This window comes from Lissotriton vulgaris, chromosome 6 (assembly GCF_964263255.1).
Source record: "Lissotriton vulgaris chromosome 6, aLisVul1.2, whole genome shotgun sequence".
In the NCBI taxonomy this organism is placed as follows: Eukaryota; Metazoa; Chordata; class Amphibia; order Caudata; family Salamandridae; genus Lissotriton; species Lissotriton vulgaris.
The window spans coordinates 1,278,332,183-1,278,353,449 of NC_141694.1; the positions used below are offsets into that span (position 1 = coordinate 1,278,332,183).

Here is a 21,267-nt window from a genome sequence, read left to right on the forward strand (position 1 = left end):
TGAGGGTGTGTGAGTGAGGGCGGTGGAGTGGTGAAGGGGTGAGGGGGTGTGTGAGGGTGAGGGGTGTGAGGGTGAGGGGGTGTGAGGGTGAGGGTGAGAGGATGTGTGAGGGTGAGAGGATGTGTGAGGGTGAGAGGATGTGTGAGGGTGAGAGGATGTGTGAGGGTGAGAGGATGTGTGAGGGTAAGAGGATGTGTGAGGGTAAGAGGATGTGTGAGAGGATGTGCGAGGGTGAGGGTGGGTGAGGGGGTGAAAGGGTGTGTGAGGGTGAAAAGGTGTGGGAGGGTGAAAGGGTGTATGAGGGTGAAAGGGTGTGTGAGGGTGAAAGGGTGTATGAGGGTGAAAGGGTGTGTGAGGGTGAAAGGGTGTGTGAGGGTGAAAGGGTGTGTGAGGGTGAAAGGGTGTGTGAGGGTGAAAGGGTGTGTGAGAGGGTGAGGGTGTGTGGGACGGTGTGTGAGAGGGTGAGGGTGTGTGGGAGGGTGTGTGAGAGGGTGAGGGGGTGAGGGGATGGGAGGGTGAGAGGATGGGAGGGTGAGAGGATGGGAGGGTGAGAGGATGGGAGGGTGAGAGGATGGGAGGGTGAGAGGATGGGAGGGTGAGGGGAGGGGAGGGGATGGGAGGGTGAGGGGAGGGGATGGGAGGGTGAGGGGAGGGGATGGGAGGGTGAGGAGATGCGAGGGTGTGTGAGAGGGTGAATGAGGGTGAATGAGTGTGAGGGTGTGTGTGAGGGGGTGTGGGTAAGGGTGAGTGAGGGTGATTGAGGGTGAGTGAGGGTGAGTGAGGGTGAGTGAGGGTGAGTAAGGGTGAGTAAGGGTGAGTAAGGGTGAGTGAGGGTAAGGGTGAGTGGGTGGGAGAGTAAGGGTGAGGGGGTGTGAGAGTAAGGGTGAGGGGGTGTGAGAGTAAGGGTGAGGGGGTGTGAGAGTAAGGGTGAGGGGGTGTGAGAGTAAGGGTGAGGGGGTGTGAGGGTTTGGGGGTGTGAGGGTGAGTGAGGGTGTGTGAGAGAATGGGTGAGGGTATGAGAGGGTGTGTGAGGATGCTGAAGGGACATGAAATATTATGTACCATCTGTTATGTACTGGACGGATGGGAGAGAGGTCTTCTGTACATGCGGTTCGAAGACCTGCTCCAAACATTGTGGCGGGTGTTGGCAAAGCGAAAGAAACCTGGTTTGGGACCAATCAGATCAGTAAATGAGGGAGGTGTGGCTCTGATGCATGCTGCTTGCTTTATCTACTTCAGAAGGATGAAAGGCAGAGCCCACTCACAATTCTGAAGCAGACTCCCTTAAAACGCATTTGGAAACTTGGTTTTCTCACTACAGTTCCCTTACTTCTTGGTTGGTTTGACTCTGTAGATTAGTCTGTCTCTCAATAGCGCTCTGGTACCTTGGGTTTTAGTGCGCTTTATAAAACAATATCATTTCACGTCATTCCTGGGAATGATTTGGAAACCTGCAGCTTTAAAAAAGATCACTTCAGGGGATTACTTTCTGTGGGAGCTGTCTGCATGGGCATGAAGTAGGAGCAGATTTCCACATCACGTGTGAGTGGGGATGAGCTATAAGAACCCCAGCTTGGCGCATAAAGTGACGAGCCCATAATCAAGCAGTGCGGAGTCAAGAAGAGACATGTAGGGGGAGGAGTGCAGCGCAGCAGTACTGAAAAGCTGTCACAGGAGTACACGTAATAGGACTGACTGCCTCTGTCACCCTATCAATACACACCCGCGCGCAATTAACATGGTGTAAACGGTCCGCATTCAAGGTAATATGTGTGTGTGTGGGGGGAGGGGGGGGGTGGGTGGAGGGATGGGGGATCCAGGCGCTAACCTCTCAAATATAATAAAAAGTAGGTACCCAACGTGGCAAACACATTTATTATTATCTGCATACGGTGCTAACCAATGCACTATCGTATCATACGGAGTGCTCATAAACTCTCGATTTTAATCCGCACGTTTCTACCCTATCTGCCTCAGCTCCCGTACACGGGGCTAAATTAACTGAAAATATTAACAACAGAATTCTGGATATTTCGTGTTATTTAAAGAGCCCAATATGTATATTTAACTTGCTCAGACGCCCTCCCCAGGCTGGTTCAGCACTCGCCAACCAAGCATTTACAATGCAATGGTCTCGCCTTTGAAAAAGTTAGAGGTATTGGCATTGTAAATGACACATTTTTTATTTGAGTTGGTTTTGAAAATAGATAAATAAATGGCACTGCCATTTACAATGCCAATAGCTTAATCTCTAGACCCACACAGAGTCCCACACACATACATACCTACAGAGCCACATGCAGAGCCATACACACACACACACACACACACACACACACACACACAGAGTCACACACTTCCAGTAGTCGGTGGGCAGCATGGAGCAGACCAGCACCCAGCCCGACAGGGCCAGCAGGAAGGCCACGATCTCCCCCCACCGGCATGTTCTCTTAGTTCCCTGCCAGCATCTGAAGAAGGCCCGCACTGGAAGAGAGTATGGGAGAGAAGGACTAGAAGGAGAATGGACAGGTGGCAACAATGGTACCCGAGGGGACTAAAGGTGGAAAATGAACCAACAACAGAGATGGGGACATAATACGCCTGAGGTAGAGAGCAATGCACACATAGGAATGTATTCCTTATTTTTAGAAAGTCGTTATGTCAGTTGACATAACACAAACTGACTTTAAATTACAGAGTACCCTTGATTTGCAGTCAATCCAATTAATTTCAACCGTATTATTGGTCCCACAAGCCATCAGCAGTGCAACCATTGTATTTATATTTACACTTTCAAACTAAAAGATTTTGCGGCACCAGTACGTGTCATGAATATTCAGTACTCACAAAACGAAGAATGACGAGGAAGTGGTGGTTTGAGCATCCAACAGATGACCGTGTTTATCAACCCAACACTAGTTGTGTTTTTGGGCTAGAGACAACTTTAGCTGTCTCACCACCATTTTTCTGAACAATACAGGATAAAAAAAATGGTCTAGTCAGTCCTCATCAGCAATTGATATGTTCAAGTGCCATTTATGTGTGGTTTCCACCCACCACAGCATGGGGCAATTGGTCAGCCCACTTCTCCCATTGGCCATCTTGCAATGTGAGTGACAGGATTTTAATCTGAGCTCATGTTCACCGCCACCTGAAAAAGAGTTCTCTTCTGTAACAGGGCTGGTGTGCCTCGGCTACTGCACCACTCCTTTCTTTTTATGTTTATTGATTTCGTATATTACATATTTTTGCAAAAAAATAATATTTTTTGCTTGCTGAGATCTGATCTTTTTCCAATGCTTGTTGTAGATTTGTTTTACGTTCCTTTCAGGGCTTTTCTCACAGGTGTATTTTATGCTTGCAATACAGACACATTATTCTGAGTTCTTGGAAAAATTGACAGTGTCTGATTATCAGAAATACGAGTGAAGTTTGAGTGTGACTCCTTGTACTGCAATGACTCCACGTGTATTCTCCCAGACCACATGGTACAGCAGAAGGAAACCTGGCAATCTGCTCCTTTTCTCAGTGTTTGGAGACTCACTTGTGAGCAGTGCCTTCTACTCACTAAGTGTTGTGAAATATTCCACTATCCGTGAAGCGCAGCCTTGTGTGTGTGGCTGACAGAAATGGAAAGTACAGCACACTGTGGGTTTAAAGAGTATGATTAAGGACATTCCCCAGAGAAAACCTGCTGCTAGCGGTGACGTCATACTTCAGTGAATTAGTGCAAGGCTATTTGCACAACACACAAATGACCTGAACGGGGAATAACAGCAATCACCGTTGTGACCCAGCTGGCAGCTGAGTGAAGTGTTGGCGCCAAGTCATATATAACCCAGCGCAAGCTCTGCTTGGGATGAGTGAGGCGTCAGTAGGAAGGCCTGCGTCATGCAGAATAACACCACAACAGGTATTTACTGACTGGAAATAGGAGCAGCTGGGGGTGGAGCCACGGAGGACAGGCATGCTGTATCTGAGAGCTGCGTCATCTTTTCCGTGCTCTAAAGAAAAGTTGTATAAAACAGCTTTTAGACTTGAACAATATTAATACAGTATTTTACGTATCACCACATGTTACAGTTGTGTGACTAACACTGTTAATTAATAGATGATGTTACTATTCAGCTCGCTGCACTCAATTCATCATTCTCACAAAGATGAAATGCAGAGTCATTCCTACTGGGACTTAATCACGAAACCCATAAACTATGCCAAGGTTGCCAGATGATTCGATGTCAGTAGAGACTGTGTTTACGCACGGGTTGGAATTACGAGCTTGAAGGCATTTACACATCCAAAAATTAGTGAAACCTGCCAAAATTTAACAGGGAAAAACATGTGGTATTTACCATATCATGTGACGTTTGGTGCGTTAAACACCAACATCCATGTTAGTCCCCATGAACTCGTGATAGCTGTTATTTATCGCACCTACACCCCGTGGTATCCTTATATATGAGTGGTGATAAATAACGCCCTCGTACATAAACAGGCCCTATGTTACAAACATATGTATGCAGCAGATACACTAACCCGCTGTGCTGCCTTACTGTCTTCAAGTGACTGCCCTGAGGAGCTGCTGCAATTTTTGCTCCACCTAAGTCATTAATATTCATTACTGCGCCATTGCTGTCGGAAACCACCTGGCCACCACCAGCCCCTCAGCAGTCATTGCGCTACCGACCAGACTACCACATACAGTCTAATCAAAATAGAGCAGCACGTGCACCATCTCTTGCACTATGGGAACCGGCTCACCCGGGTCGATGCGAAGCTAAGTGACATAGTGACGCCTCCCGAGCAAGTCCAACAAGATACAGGGCTTCTGGGAGCTTTACACCTTTTCTTTCCGAGCCTCATGTCTTGCAGAGGGGATCTGCAGTTTGTGAATTCGTTAAATTGGTGGAAGATTGGAAAGAAACAAGTGCTGAAAAAGTCTTAAAAAAGCAGTGAGGGACAAAAACAACTCACCTTAAAACACCAACATTAAGTCCTAATTGACTATCAATAAACGTTGATGTAACTGCGTCATTTATGAAGTCACTACTACCTCGACGCCGGAGGGTCCTCGCTCCATTGGTTTTTTTCTCCGCTGTGAACAGGATGCTCATTTGAATGTTTTAAAGGACTCCCTGGGACTGTTTTAAGCTAACTAACACATCACTGGATTTTAAGCCCAGCTCTAATGACGAAAGTAAACATGGCTGAGACGAGCAGACGACGGCCGGGGGCTGTGTGCGAGGGCGCTGGGCAGTTTATATCTCAGGGGGAATTGATGAGGGTGCGTGTGTGTGGGGTCCGCTGCTGGGTGTGTCAGGGGGTGCGTGTGAGGATCAGCTGCACGGACGGGGGTCTTACCTGCAGGACACTGTGATCCCGATCTTAGTGGCCGTCACGTTGGTGATCACCGTGTCAAAGTGCTCTATGGATGCCATGCTGTCCCAGCCTGGGCTCCGGGCGCGAGGCTCTCCGGTGCAGGCTGGTCCACGGGAGAGGCGGGGGTCCCATTATTGTGCATTTTGGTGTCACCCGGTCTGCGCACGCTGTGACGAGAGGTGTTTCCAGTTGCGCGCATGCGCCCAGAGCCACACACGTCATCCGGCCTCCCATTGGTGGATATCGCAGAGTAAGCTGGGTTTGTAGTCTGCTCTTCTCGTGCACCTGCCCTGGTCTCTGCGGCAGCGCGTGCGTGCACCTCAGCTGTACGGGCGCACACTCAGTCACGCGCTGCTGTGAGCGTGCACATCTTCGCACGGCTAGGAAACTCGTCTGGATAGCCCCGATGTTGCCGAGCATGAGCCACTGACCCTGTACACCGGTGAGAGAAAGACAGGCCTGGAGAGCAGCGGGGGAGTCCAGAGTCAGCCCGGTGAGTAGGGGGGACATGTAAACACTGTGTTTGGGTGCATCAGGCTAGCGAGACAGGAGATGGCCACTTCGAGTGGGTGGATGCGTGTGTGTGTGAGTAGGTGGAGGGGGGGGGTGTGTGCACGGGGGTGTGTGTGTGAGCGTGTGTGTGTGCCTGTGTGTGCGCGCGGGACTGAGAACTGAGAGAGGCATGGCTGACTGAGATAGGAGATGTGCACGGCTGGGGAGGGGGGCGGGGCTAGGCATGCGCGTCCACGATGTGCAATCGGCACTCGTGCACCAGTCAACGTCCCTTGAAAGCCTTCTTCATAGCAATAGGTCTAGCGAGACCTAAAAAGGAAATAACTTACATAGCTACAAATATGCAACAATTCTAATATTTTCATTTCAGACATCTACATGCCATGTTGTAGTCACCTATTAACCTACATTTATCAGTTTCATAAACATAGACATACACTGTTTACAACTTCACTTAACATAAAATAAAAATGCACATTTTCATCACAATATCTCTGGAATGTGTACCTTATTCAAACCGTTCTTTGGTCAAACTATAGACAGCAACAATAACCTAGTCCTTGCATACAGAGGCATGTGGTGATCAAAATCTAATACATAACAGCTTGGGTTCACTGGATGATACCTTGGAATGAGATCTCAAAAAAGCTAGTGAATACCCAGCACAATATACTCAGAAAACTGCTTGGCGACAAAACCTACTATTTTCATAGCTCTGATACTCTGCCTTTTTATTTAAATGGCACAAGCCATGGATGAAGAGCGAGTAATGAAATAGGGAAAGAGTGTCCATTCCTGTTAGAACATCCAGAACATCTCTTTGGCAAACACAGCCAACAACACAGCCTGAAAGCTCAATTGATTAAAAAAAACAACAGCCTCATGCCATCTGAAACTTGCTGGATCCAAAAAGCACAGCGGTTATTCCTGAATATTAAACAAAATATATTTTTGCCCCCAAAGATCTTTTACCATACTATCCAAACGAACAGCAAAGACAGGGAGCTTGGGCCCTTCTAGACTCACAAAATCGCCGTAAATTCCTGCAATGGTGCCACAGTTGGATCATGTCACCCCCTACTAACATTTTCCATGCTATTGGTTACTGTTTATCTAGTAAGAAGGTTTGTGCTCCCTGGTTCATCCATGAACTCTAGTTTGTACTACAGAAACACAAGTGCTTATTCTCAAGATTGGAATCAATTCTGAACTACAGAGTCCGGCTAGTGATGGGGGAAAATATTTGGAAACCCATTAATCACCCCAATCAAGCTCTACATCTCTCTCTGCTGTTCTGGTTTAGCCAGAACAACATATTTAGCATTCAACACACTACCAAAGAAGGTCATATACTGCAGGGATCCACATAATGTCATTCCACCTATCACAGTCCTAAACACAAACACCTACCTTTAGGAATAGAGGGCATACATGCCCATTCTCGTATCTTCTAGTGTGTCAAACGTCTCATAGTAAAATAGGTCCTGGGGGGTAGCTGGACATCAGTGTTGTGCTATTTAAACCATTGCAAACATCAATATACAGAATGACTTTGGTGTGTTTAAAAAACAGCCTCAAGCATAAGCAAACCTGCGCCGGCTCTTCAAGACACAACTATTTGTTCACAACTAATACCACTCCCAACCTTCATTACATGAATCACCACTAGAGCATGGAAGCAGCAATGGGTCTGAATACTATTTAACTACACCATCACCAATATATATAAGTGCAGGATGTTTGCACCACTAGAAATAAGCTGCAATATAAATGACAGGTTTTAGTCTATAAATGCAATGAATACAATCATGCTGAGATTGCTTCATAGCTGAGGTGGTTCTTAGATTCTATTCCCCCAAGGGTGCTGAAATTGAATTAGATAGTCCACCATTATAGGGGCAATGTAAGTGTCATGTTACGATTGTGACTTGACTATATTGCAGCCAAAACTTGCCCGGTCACCATTTTAAGTTATTTTACAAGCAACACCTAGCATACAGAAGAAAAAAACGAGTGGGCACAGCTTAAGACCTGCAGCATCAGCAAACCCTGAAACATCAAACCTGGGGACATGAAATTCACTATTCTCAAATGGCCTTCATTTTACCCTCACTCTGCAGACATCAAAACTGCCCTTTCCCGTTTCCACCATTCAACACCTGACACTTGCATGCATGGTGTGAATCGCTGGGCATGCACGTGCCAATGGCTCAGCTCCAGCTTGAAAGTGGACAGATGGCAAATTAATGAATCCAACCAACACAGTAAGAAAATATCTAGGGCACTATAGCAGTCTTTTAAGTGAGAATTTGCAGCTGGCCTACGAGCACATGCAACCCGTATGTTTATAAGTTCAACAACGTTACTTGTCAGCAGGTATGTTTAACTTTTTTTGAGAGGCAACATACTTGCATTTTAATTGAATAAAGGCTATTAACTGAAATGTATATGGGAAAAATGGCTGCTGTTCTCAGAATACATAAACCACCAGCAAGACGTGTCTTAAAAGTCAAACATGCCCACAGGCAAGAATGCTTGTATACAAGTAAGATCTGATGGTAACAAAATGCCCGCCAATGTATGGAGAGAAAGGTCTGATTGAATGGCAAAAGGAATGAGATAAATTAAAAATGACCAATCAGCACGTTCATCTGAATATGAACCTGCCATGCCTTATATGCATATACTGGAGGTAGGACCTGCAGTTTGCAAATGCATGAGCTACAATGACAGAGTCTGAATCGAAAATAAGCTCTTTTCAGCGAGATGCACTTACTGTAATACATGTGTCTATTGTGAGTCGCGATCACCCACACTGGCATGCTCCCATAGTATGGGGGTATCAAATGCTGAACTATACTCTAACTACAGCAGTAACTTACTGTATGTGTTATTATGCTCCGCAAAGGGACTTGTGTTTCAATGATCCATTTTGTGAGAGTCCCCATTATGTCAATTGCTTGCCAGAGCATACGGGCTATTGGCTGGCCAAACGAAAGAGGCCCTTGGGAAAGACAGTTTCAGATTCTGGCTTGGGAGACAGTCATGTTGTATTTCACGTGACCGCTGCGCACTCCAAAGGTCGGCCCAGTGAAATATTGGATTACTGACCCTTACCATCAATGATATAATTGACATTTGGGCCTCTCTTAACAAAATGCTTAAGAAGTAATTTCGGCAAGCTGCTACCATGCCCCCAGAATTAGCCTTAAAAAGACTTATAAGAACATTATGTCCAGCTCTATTATGGGCACAGTGGACACCAGATGAATTCTGGAGCATCACATGGGAACACCATCTTAATTTCTTGCCACAGGAGGAGCAGTGTCCCAGCTGGGTCTCATGGCGTACTCAAGTTAGCACATTTTATCTAAGAGGGTGATCAACAGGTAACTGGGGCCGATTCACAAACTGCTTTTTGTAGTACATGAAGTTGTACTACAAGATGCTATTCACACACCTATGTGCAGAGGTATCCGCCAAGTACGCAGAACATATAATACGGTTGTAAACTTACTAGTAACTTCACAGCCATAAATTATGTCCTCCTGACTCCACCTAGTAAACTGAGGGGGTGGAGACAAGTACGTCTACACCTAGGAGGAACTTTACACTTGGAAATGATAAACAGCAAAAATTAGTAAAGTTATTCCTAAATGTTAAAGTATATTTGCACACCAATACATGTACACTTGCAAATGTACACTTGTGAATAGGTCCCAACGTGTGTGAATCTGAGTCTTTTCAAGAAATTGGATGACATGTCTCTATGCCAAACCATGTCTAAAATTGAATATCACATTACTATTACAGAGGTTTCAGAGACATGAGGTGTGTTTTCAAATGCTTTTTATTTTTTTAGGACTCGCCTGGCGTTAGCAGCGCGCATGCGCTGACCTCACCATGTGAAGGCCTCTTGGAATCAATATGGTTCTAGACCTTGTGTCCCTGCTCCGCCTGTAATTTTCAATGGCGAGCGTCGTTTGTCGTCAGTGTTTATGTTAAACATAATTTGTTGATTGCACCACAGTGTCCTTAGCCCCTCCTGGTTGCCATCCTGTCCACTTTAGGCCAAGCCCACCTTTGACTGGATGTTTTACTTGCGGAGGGAGACGGTGGGTTTTATATTAACTTTCGGCACTTTTTTTTATTATTGCATGCGTCTTGCGTGTGGGATGCATTCCCTTCTATTGTTCACGGTTACCTTAATCTGTTCTCGGCTCAAGGTGCTTGTGGTGATTTTTTTTATAAAGATTGCATGTGTAGGCTTACAGAGCATGGGGCTTGTGCTGTTTTTTTTCATAGTGCATGCCTTTTGCATGTGGGGTGCACTAGGCTTGAAGCGCATGGGTCTGGTGCCAATTGTCGCGTGTTTATAGGCTTGAGGCGCGTGGGGCTTGTGCTGATTTCTTAATTTAGAATATGCCATTTGTCTTGGGTGTGGGATGCACTAGGCTCGAGGTGCGTGGGACTTGTGGCGATTTCTTTTTTTTAAATATTGCATGTGTATGCTTAATGCGCAAGGGGCCTCTTTTTTCATAGTGCATGCGTATTGCGTGTCGATGCACTAGGCTTCAGGCACGTGGGGTTTGTGCTTATTGGAGCGTGTTTATAGGCTTAAGGCGCGTGGGGCTGGTGCCAATTTTTTTAATATGCCATCTGTCTTGCGTGTGGGATGCACTAGGCTTCGGACGCTTGGGGCTTCTGGCAATTTCTTTTTCTTATATTGCATGTGTCTTGCTTGTGGGATGCACTAGGCTTGAGGCGCTATGGGCTTGTGGCAATTATTTTTTTGTAAATAGTGCATGCGTCTTGCGTGTGGGCTGCACTAGGTTTGAGGCACGTGGGGCTTGTGCCGATTGGCACATGGGGCAATATTGGCTTGCGGCACGTGGGGCTTTTTGTTTTTTTCTTTTCAATTGCATGCGCCTTGCGTGTCGGATGCACTAGGCTTGGGGGCGCGTGGGGCTTGTGGCGATTTCTTTTTTGTAAATATTTCATGAGTCTTGCGTGTGGGATGCACTAGTCTTGAGGCGCGTGGGGCTTGTGCTGATTGGCCCGTGGGGCAATATTGGTATTATAGGTTTGAGGCTAATATATACAAAACTAAAAAACAATACAATTTACAAAACAAACTGCTTTAACTTTATTTTGCCTTTCCAATGCTGTTTTTGTTGGATGTAATGAGCAGCTGCTTCTAAAAGGAACAGCGCTGTCCACTTTACGAGGTTCGGGTGCAAAAGCGTCTTGAGTTGCTAGCCTTGCTGATTATAAACTTGGTACATGTGCAGTCCTGTGCTTGTAATTGTTTCGTGTTCCAAAGCTCCGCCCATGGCCTGTTTAAACCTACCATGAGGACGGCATGCCACTGCACAAATCGAACAATCTCTACTCAGGATTTAGCATTTATGACCATTAAGCCTGTGGCATCATCTTGAGGATCTCTTCTAGACCCACTAGAGCTCGCGTTTCTCTCTGACACAGCACTTTACATATATCACACTTACGAAGCTAAAGTGTTGGCACCTTACACTTTTACATCTGTTTACATATTTGAAAACAAGGAAGTATTTATGTATTTCTTTGGTTTCTCGTCAATATCAAGTAAAGCGGTTAAACAGTTTGGTGTGCTATGTCGGCAGTGTTACAATATGCACCTGTACGTTTTTTGTGTAAATGTTAAAGATAAAGTGACATACATAACTATCCTGTGTCGTTAAGATTATGAGAGGTCAGTGTTAAATTCTCTTTTGATATGCTTTGATCAAGGAACAATCTCATTTTTGGATACTAAGAATGCTTATTAAACAGTGCATCACAATGCAGGCTGGGAACAGGACTCTATCGGCATTTCTTTAACGGTATGATTGTGAAAGCGGAAGTAGATGGGAAGTGATGCTTCACCTGCGATCCCATAGTACTGGGAGGTGGCGCAAGCCAGGCGCGAGGGAAAGTACGGTGAGAACTCAACCGCGTAGCCATGGCGGCCAGGGACTCGGAAGCTCTGCATCACCCCTTCTGCCCTGACATCAGCTGCTTAAAAAGCGCGACATTGATCCCAAAAGCAGCAACAGGACCCAGAACATGCGACAGAAACAAGGAAACAGAAATAGGACTATAGGAATACAGACAACACCTCCACATGCTGCTGAATGTAGCGGCCATGTTGTAATTCTGCCCAGTAGTACAGAAAAAACAGAGACAACTAGTGTTGTGGTATTGCAAACTTCTAGAAGATTAGTAACATTGCAACGTTTTGATACAACCATGACTATCTAAATATTATTTTGAATAACATGGTCTTCCGCAAACATTTCCTGTTCGTTAGCTTGTGTTATTGTGTATTGATAAAAAATTACAGATGTGTTTACTGTAGCATGCTGCTCTCAACCATGGCTCCAAACGGTCGTGTCTTTTAAACATATTAACACGGAGGCACACTCCCTTTATCTAAATCCGAATGGGCGAGTCTAAATCAGCTATAGAGGCCATATTAAGATCAGGCAGGTAAATCTAAGGTAAAGCTCGGTTTTCATTGCGGTACTTCTATCACACAAACGCACGATGGAGCCATTTACTTAATATCGACATGGCCATAACAGACACTGGATAAAGATACGTCGAATTCCAATTTAGTGGAAACCCTACTATGTTCTCAATATGAACGATTGTATCTCACGAATTACACATAGAGCGGGCAAAAACACCACATTTCTTATTACATCAGAAATCACACTGTCAACTGCAACAGTTATCCGAAAGGCTAAAATATCGTTGTGGTGTCCTTTGTCAGCTAGCAGTAGAGTTCATACTGATTAGTGTGCTCCATTAAGCTGTGCATAATCTTCAACATTTTCAGATATGGCTTGAGAGCGTAGCTATCGGCTACACTATTGTTACCAATTCTTTAAAGTATAGAGGAAGAGGTGTTCAGCTCAACCGAAGGGGATATTTCACACGTTACGTTATTGTCTTTTTGATGTGTCATTTTGCCTCCAATAGAGTGCTTGCTTTGCAGTGCATGAGTATAGTGATCCAGCGCTCATATGGAAAAACTGTCTCACCAACGCTACCTATTACCACAATACTCACCATTAATTATGAAACACTCAAACAGGCCCATAACACCAATGAGACAATTTTTGAGCAACTGAATCTAGTGGTTTGATTTATAAAATTATTCACATTATATCTACAATATTATTTACAACTGCAGATTTTCATCTTTTACCATGGATTTAAGCATTTGTCATTTATTAAACCAAACCATTTATGGCGATTGGATCAACTGATAGTAACTAGACCATGAATAAACAAGACCAGCTTGTCTTTTCAAATCTAATTTTTATTATCTTTATTCTTCATAAAGAAAGAGCATTTACGTTTAAAAGTCTTTATTTTTAAAGCAAATAGGAAAGCAACATTTTATTAGGAAATTAAATATTAAACTGACATTTATTAAAGCAAGATCAGAAACATGAAGTATTAGCACATAACAGTTTCCATACCCTAATTCTATTTCCCTGTCTATTTCTCACTTCACCTGAAAAGAAGAATATTAAATAAAGTCTGCTGTCCTTACGTGCGCCAAAAGTCCATCAGCACGTCATTCAGGAATCGGGAAGCAAGAGCCTTTCCATGCTCATGATGTCAAGTTTGATACCTTTTCTCTATCTAAAACTTACTACATTCTACATTCTTTCAGCAAAATCCAAGTCTTCCATTGGCTGAGCCATGTCAGTCCACAGTTAGGTCATCACAATTTTACCAAGTCCGGGTTTCACACAAGCCCATTGTCTTTTTCGGCTTCTCTCTTCGAGTACTGTACTTTTTACTTCCGAACCTTGGCAGACAAACACAAATCCTGTCCTTGGGCCTTCTTTCTGAGAGCACATTCCTTTTTTTAATAATGTTCTATGCAGCAGAAATCTCCATTACGTAATGCAAGGCTCCACTCTGGACAAGATTTCTTTCACGTCTGCATCTCTGTCAGCCATATTTTTCCAAGCCACTTTTTAGGCCTCACTTTGGAAACTATTATTAAACAAACACAATACATCAATTAATTAAAGAATTGAGACCCATTCTGTTACCCGCCCCCTTCTGATAATTAACAGAGTTAATTATGTTACCTAGACAAAGCACACAAATGCAGCAATATATCTACTTTTTTTTTCTCCAGGATCTGCACGAACTCCAAAGGCTTTTGTCACAAAAGACATAACATAAGCACATATAATAAGCACATGCCATTAGTTAAACAGCCGCATTTAATACTGACAAAGACAATAGACGAGGTTTGTTTATTATTTTCTTCTTTGCGTATGCAACATAAAGCACATTAGTTAATCCCGCGTGTAATGTTTGCAATTTTAAACTAAGTTGATTAATACTTTTCACCACATGCTTATAAGTCAATATATTATGGGAGATTAACAACATTTTGCTCTTCACCCTGCTCCATCAACTCCCTCATCTGATGATTTCAATATCACCAAGCAATACCCAAAAATGTATAAAATTTTTATACCTTGAACATGTTTTGGACTTTCTTGATATTAGTATTTCTAAACTTTAGACTGATCCAGCGCCCCTATAGAAAATCTGTCTCAACAACACTACCCAACACCATGATACTCACAATTAATCATAAACTTACGCAAGGCCCATAAGTAACCAAGACAAATATTGGGCAACTGAATCATGTGACCTAAATAATCGGAACTATTCACAAACTATTTAAACATTATCTACAACTGCAGTATGTCATCATCATAATCATGAAAATATAAAGGAAACATTTAATTAGGTAAATGGATCAACTGATGGTAACTAGACAAAGAATAAACAAGACCAGCTTGTCATTTCAAAATCTAATTTATTAATTTTATTATCAAACAAAGAGCATTTTTAGAATTAAGATATCTTTTTATTAGCAAATGAAATTATCATTTTATTCAAGGTAAAGGCATATTAGACTGACATTTTAAAACGGATCAGCTTACAAAGAATTAAAGCAGCAAAGGTCTCATCCCCTAAATTCTATTTTCCTGACTAAACTCATTAAAACCTAAAAGAAAAAAAATTAGTCCAGCTATCCTTACGTGTGTCAAAAGTCCGACAGCACTTCACGCCCTTCAGGAATCAGGAACGAGCCAACCAGCCCTCCTCCCAAGGGGCCAGGTTTTATACCTTTTCTCTATCTAAAACTTACTAATTCACACTAAAAGAATACTTTTTCTCCATCATCCAGCATTTCTATTGGCTGACAGCCGTCAGTCCATATGAGATCATAACCTTTTCAATACAAAGTTGTGCCTTTCTAAAACGTCTTTGTCCTTTATCCACAGGCGACATTAGCTTCCGAGGTTTTTGCAACATCTTACTAAAAAACAGTTCGCTGCTTCCTCAGCTTGGCTTTTCTGCCGCTTCCTGTCCTTGAAGTTATTCAACCCAGAGCACATCTTGCACACTTCCATTTATTTATTTTTTCTGATGAATGTCATTGTGGCAAAACATTTCCACTTTCTTAGCTGTCCTCGGGTCATCACGACAGAATGCCAAACACCCACTTAAAAAACTAGGCCTCAAGCCATTTTCTAGAAGTCTAGTATTCAAACAAACACAAAACATTAATTAATTTGAGTAATGGCAATCATTCTGTTACCCACCCCCTTTACGAATGTTAACCCATTAGTTTATGTTATCTAGCTTTAAGCACATAAAGCAGCGTTTTTATTAACCATCTTCTTTTTAGGCCAACAGGATTCTCCACGAGCCTTTGTCACATATAAGACATGACATAGACAAAAGCACATTTAAAATAGGCACATGCCATTAATTAAACAGCCGCAATTAATGTTGACAAAATAAATAGACAAGGTTAGTTCATTATTTTTCAACGTACTTGCGAATGCAACAAAGAGCACATAATGTTAATCCCATATGTCGTGTATGCATTTTAATCTAGGTTGATTAGTACATTTTCGTGCATAAACTCATTAATATAATTATTTATTATGGAAGTTTCACTTCGCGAGTCAAAACATAATTCATTTCTGAAACTCGCTTCATCAACTCCCTCATCTGGTGATTTCAAAATCACCAAACAATACCCAAAATTTTACCAAATTTTTAACTTTCGAAGACAACATGTTTTTAACACTCTTTGTGTTAGTATTTATAAACTCCTGTCTCAGCAGTTTGTCTACAGCTTTCATATTGTGCTCTACGAAACTCTTCCAATTCTATCTCCTTCTCCTGTTCTTTTCTGAGTTTATAAATCCTTCTCTTTTCCCTCACATACTTCTTTCTCTTGTGTATCATGCATCTAATTTTTAACAAAAGTGTCACTATAACTATGATTATTACAGGATAAAGTATTTTGCCAATGATTGAACTGCCAATCTCTCGAAACCAGTTTCCAATTACTGCCAATCTTTTGCTCAAACATTCTGAAAAATTCTCATCTTCTAAGGGTTCTATTTCAGAATGAAATTCAGTGATATTTTTAATAAGCATTTCTATATTCTGGCTCTTATCTGGGATATACGTACAGCAATGCTGGACATGTAAAATCCACAAACTCCTCCTTCTTTTGCTAGAAGAATGTCTAATGCAAGACGGTTCTGCATTACCATACTTCTCATGGCAACAATTTCTGTATTAACTAATTGGAAACCACTTGCGGTGTCCGTGGACAATCTTTCTACAATTGTGGAAACTTTTCTGATTTTGATTGCATTCAGGGTTATTCCCACCATAGGAATTATTGCACCAAATATATCACCCATGATTTCTGAAAAACTTTCCCTCCTGTACCTGTTCAAATGTTTGCCAATTTCGAATGAACCTTCTGCATTTCTGTCCACATGAAATATTTTTGGAAAAACCAAACCAAGATAGCACGTCCCATACCAATGATCTGGGAGGCTAAAGTAAGCTTTGTTCCCACAGACAAAATAAATTCCAGGAAAAATTGGGTCTTTGCCCCATCCCCCTATGATACGATAAGAATCCTCACATTGACTTGCACCCACAAAGAACTTGTCATACAAAGTATTGTCTCTCCTAATACAGAATTTTCCACTAACAGGTTCATCGATGTGAATAGCAGCGTATTCATTTCTACCATTGAGCTTTTCATCCTCAATTTGCCAAAACTTTGATTTACTTTGTTTCAGCATCTCATTTCTCTTGTAAATCGCCCTTCTCTCCTCAACCAAATTTAGAAATGATTTTTCTTCAGCTCTCATTTTGCAGGTTAAATTGTTTTTAAAAGTGTACTCATAAGTAAGTTCATTAGTTACTAAAAAGAATTCCCTCATCTGTTTAGCAGGTTTTACTTTGTTCAAGCTATTTACAACTTTCAAATTTGCAAAAATGTCATCATAATATGAGTCATAGTACTCCAGACGACCTGTTTGATAGAACAAACTAGCTATAACACTACATGTAATGCCATAAGTAAGGGGAAGCATGTTATATGTAACCCCCTCTGAAACAGAAGCAGGAAGCTTCACACAGACATAACAGTCCTTCATATCCATAACTTTTACATATTCTGTCAAAAGTCTTGAAAAAGAATTACTAGAAAAATCACAAACAGATCTATCTTGGTGGATCTCTGGTTTGTGCTCAATGACTCTATTAGCTTTGCCTGCTACATCACGAACAGCTTGTTTAGTTACTACTTTACTAGTCATGTTAGCTTTGTAATTTTCTTTATCTATCGCAAAAGGAAAGATGACTGCCAAAATCAACCATACCAAAATTATTAGGATTACACAAATAGAAGACATTTTACAGCATCTTCTAAAAATAGCACACCTTGAATTATCAGTATTAGGCATCTTTTTTTTTTTTTTACTTAATCGAAAACAAAAATTTACTTAATAGAAAACAAAAATTCTAAAACAAAAATGTTAAATACTTTTTTATATACACCTCCCCTTTTAATTATTATTATTTTTTTAACTTAGTAACCCTCTAACAGTTTTTCTTCGACCTTGCGTATTACATCAATGTGTTTTTCCAGCTAACACAATTTCTTTGACCTTATGTCACCTAACACAATTTCTTCAGCCTTATGCCAAAAATAAACTTCAACCTAAAAAGAAAGCAACCTTAATCATTATCACTGGTTTCTTCTAAATCCTCCTGACTACTGCTACTGATTTCCACTACTGGTGGAATTATTATGTAAGTCCACTCAGGGGACTTGTACTTTTGGTTTGGCTTTAATGGTCTTTTTCCCCTACTGCTGTTCTCTTCTATTTTCTTTCCTGCTTGATTTTTATCAAAGTCACCCTTATGACTTGATATCTCATTAACTTGCTCTTTTGACTTGTTGACCAATTTGAATTTTAAAATTTCTTTTGGCCAATTATCTCCTTTTCTTATGAATTTCTTCTTTGGCTCAGTTTTATTACATTCAGTTTTCCAAGTTCTTTTTCTGAATTTTCTTATTTGAGAATCTTCATCACTCTCATCTGAATCAGTCTCAGATACTTCGATTTTATATCTAGGATCTTCTTTACTCAGCAGTTTCACTCCGTTAGGAACATCATCCTTATAGCTGGAACTCGGTAATTCGTCTTCTTCTTCTTCCGGAATTACTTCTAACTTCCCAGTTTCATAATTCTTGTTCCTGCTTTCAGAGCTTTTATTCTGCTTTTCAATACTCTCCTGATCTTGATTCTCTTCTGACTCAGATCCTTTTTCTGCTTCTTTTTCTAGAAAATCTTCATCATTTTCATAATCTAGAATCACAATCTCTAGATCTTTTTCATTCAATGCCTGACTCGCATCTGAATCTTCCAGATGTCGACCCTCTTGTCGATCTTCAGAACCTGGATTCTCTTCAGGTTCTTCTTCAGAGTCTAAATCAGTTGTTGTGTCACTATCCTCATCAGGATTATCAGGAGGTGGTACACGAATGGTGTGACTCGCATGCACCCACCTTTTCAAATCTTTGCATTTAACTGCATTTTGTTGTGACTAATATCACCTGTCTTGCTTTTTGCCACCTGGGTACTAAACAGTTCCTTCTCTGGTGTACGTTTGTTCTCACCCAGTCTCCTGGCAACACATCATGAGCTTGCTCCTTTTCTTTTGAAATCACTGTAGAAAATGAGCCCGCATTGCTATCGAAGCCCAGGCCACTGGCGCAAACCGCCTCTTAGTTCCCATGTTGAATAGTTACCAAATAAAGAGACGGGCGCTGGAAGCAGGAATCAAGAACAGAGTTTAATTCTCATGAGGAGAGCCAGTCATTTCAGACACGAAGCAAGGTGTCATCGGGAGGTGCTCTAACAAGTGAGCTGAGACTCTTTCTTTTATACCTTACAAAACACTTGAGAGTACAATCAGGACAGTGTGACGCAAAGGAAAAGACATCCCTATAATCCTCGTGTCAATCCTACCCCACATGCGTTCATAATAGGGACCCTTGACCTGCTGATAAGAGGGGAGGGCAATCACGCAGCTGAGTGTTCCGTCAACTGTTTAGGATGTGTGCGTCTGATCATAGCCCAGGGGGTGGGGTGGCTAGGATCAATAGTGGGTCCTTTGAAGAGGAGTGACTTCATACAATAAGGGCAGTAAATGGTATCTCCTGGCTTAGGCGATGGCCTCGGACATGTGTGGTCAGCCGGACTCGGGGGGAAGGGGTCATCAAAGGAGTGGTATTCATGCTGCGTGGACAATCGAGCGCGGAGGGAAGGCTTGTCAACAGAGGGGCATTCATGGAAGGAAAGGAGGTGTTGGTCAGGCGCGGCCGTGGCTCTCAAGGACAGGGTCTTGCAGAAGAAGAAGGTTTTACGGCTTGCCCATGTGAGGAGAAGGGAGGGGGAGCCAGGGTGGACACGGGGACAGAGTCACATAGAGAGAGAGAGATCTTATGACCCGTACAAGAGAGAGCGGGGGCAGTCAGGTGCAGCTGGGAGGGCTATGGCAGCTAAGGCGAAGGATGCCTCTTCAAGAGGGAATGGGGGGGGGTTTTGTGCGGGTCAAGCAGGAGAGTTGCCTTTCACAGCAGGGTCGCGCAGAGGGAGAGGGTTTCATGGTCTATGCATGAGAGAGGGGGGGGGGTGTAAGATACGCGCAGGAGAGAAGCCGGGGATTCCAATGGGTAAAAGGCCATGGTGCCTAGAATGGTTGTGCATATGCATATAGGTATGGGCTCTTACTGGCAGAGTGACACGGTCAATAGTTTACGGTATTCATGGTGCTCACAGGGAGAGGAGTGGGGGAAGAAGGGAAATGAATGCTGTTTATGTACATCAATTACTTCAATTTCCACAGTCCCCCCTTTTACATTACAGCGTTCATTTTTGCAATTGAGGGGGTTACAGATAGACAGGCATCGTTGAAGAATTAGCATTCGTTGATATTAACATTTTGGCGTACAATCATAGACAGTTGAGGTGATGGACAGAATGCGGCACATAGGAGATTGCATTTCATCGAGTTCCTATCATTTTCAAAGCACTACATAGCATAAATGTTTCTGATTAAAAAAATTGTGACCAATGAACATCTCGACCAAGGCAGTTGAGGGCGGAATTCAGTTCAACATACAAGATCTCTTCGTCACAGTGTCTTTTAGCAGTGAGCCATCACTGGTAGGCTCTAGTCCGTGCACTTTCGTTGGCGCAGTGGAGCACCGGCGGTGGAGCTATAGGTCCAGCTCGGGTCTATCCTTACGCGTTGCAGGGTGCGGTCAGTCCTCTGCTGTTAGACCACAGTCCTGTTCCCTAAACAATCCGTTCAGCGGTGCCTTATGCTCGGCACCCATATTTCTGTGGCAACACCCTATTCCCAGTTTAATGCAGTTCTTCCTTTTGGCCTTCCATTTGGCAATAAGTCACGTGGAAAAGAGTGGGTGTGTGGTTCAAATAGTCGATAGGATAGAGAGTGGAGTTGGGTCAGAGTTCCTGGGACACACAAAAGGGACCAAGGGAGCAAAGGATAACAAGCAGGCAGGCCCATCAATCGGGCCCACGGAAGGGGGACGGAGACTCCAGGCACACGTGGTTTAGCAGACGGAGGACTTCAGGGCAGCCCATCAAGTTTCATTTTCCACGTTTGAAATTGCTGTCTCGTCCCGTATCTTGTTGCTCTGCGGCTCCACCTTTGGTCGAGGTCACATGTGTCCCAAGATCTGCAGTCAGGCTGTACGTCACATCTGACCCATCTCCTTCGGTGATCGTGAATCTTTGAATAGGTACAAGACAATGTTTTAGAGAAATGGCAGAAGAAGATATCTACGCATGTGAATTCCTCCCTCAATTCTACGCATTTGAGAGTTATGCTCATCGGTCACAGTCAGAGGTCTATTACCAAGCAGTGCATGTGTCAGCATTCCTACTGAGT

General features: G+C 43.0%; 1 protein-coding gene across 1 annotated transcript in view; it reads right to left on the reverse strand.

The window, feature by feature from the left end:
- PEX7 (peroxisomal biogenesis factor 7) overlaps positions 1–11,983 on the reverse strand; it is a 1,199,560-nt gene extending 1,187,577 nt beyond the window's left edge. Inside the window, exon 1 of the mRNA XM_086927402.1 lies at positions 11,797–11,983. Within this exon, the coding sequence (XP_086783528.1) occupies positions 11,797–11,902 (106 nt within the window). The 5' untranslated portion in view covers positions 11,903–11,983. The remainder of the gene's footprint in view (positions 1–11,796) is intronic.
- Positions 11,984–21,267: the final 9,284 nt, after the last annotated feature.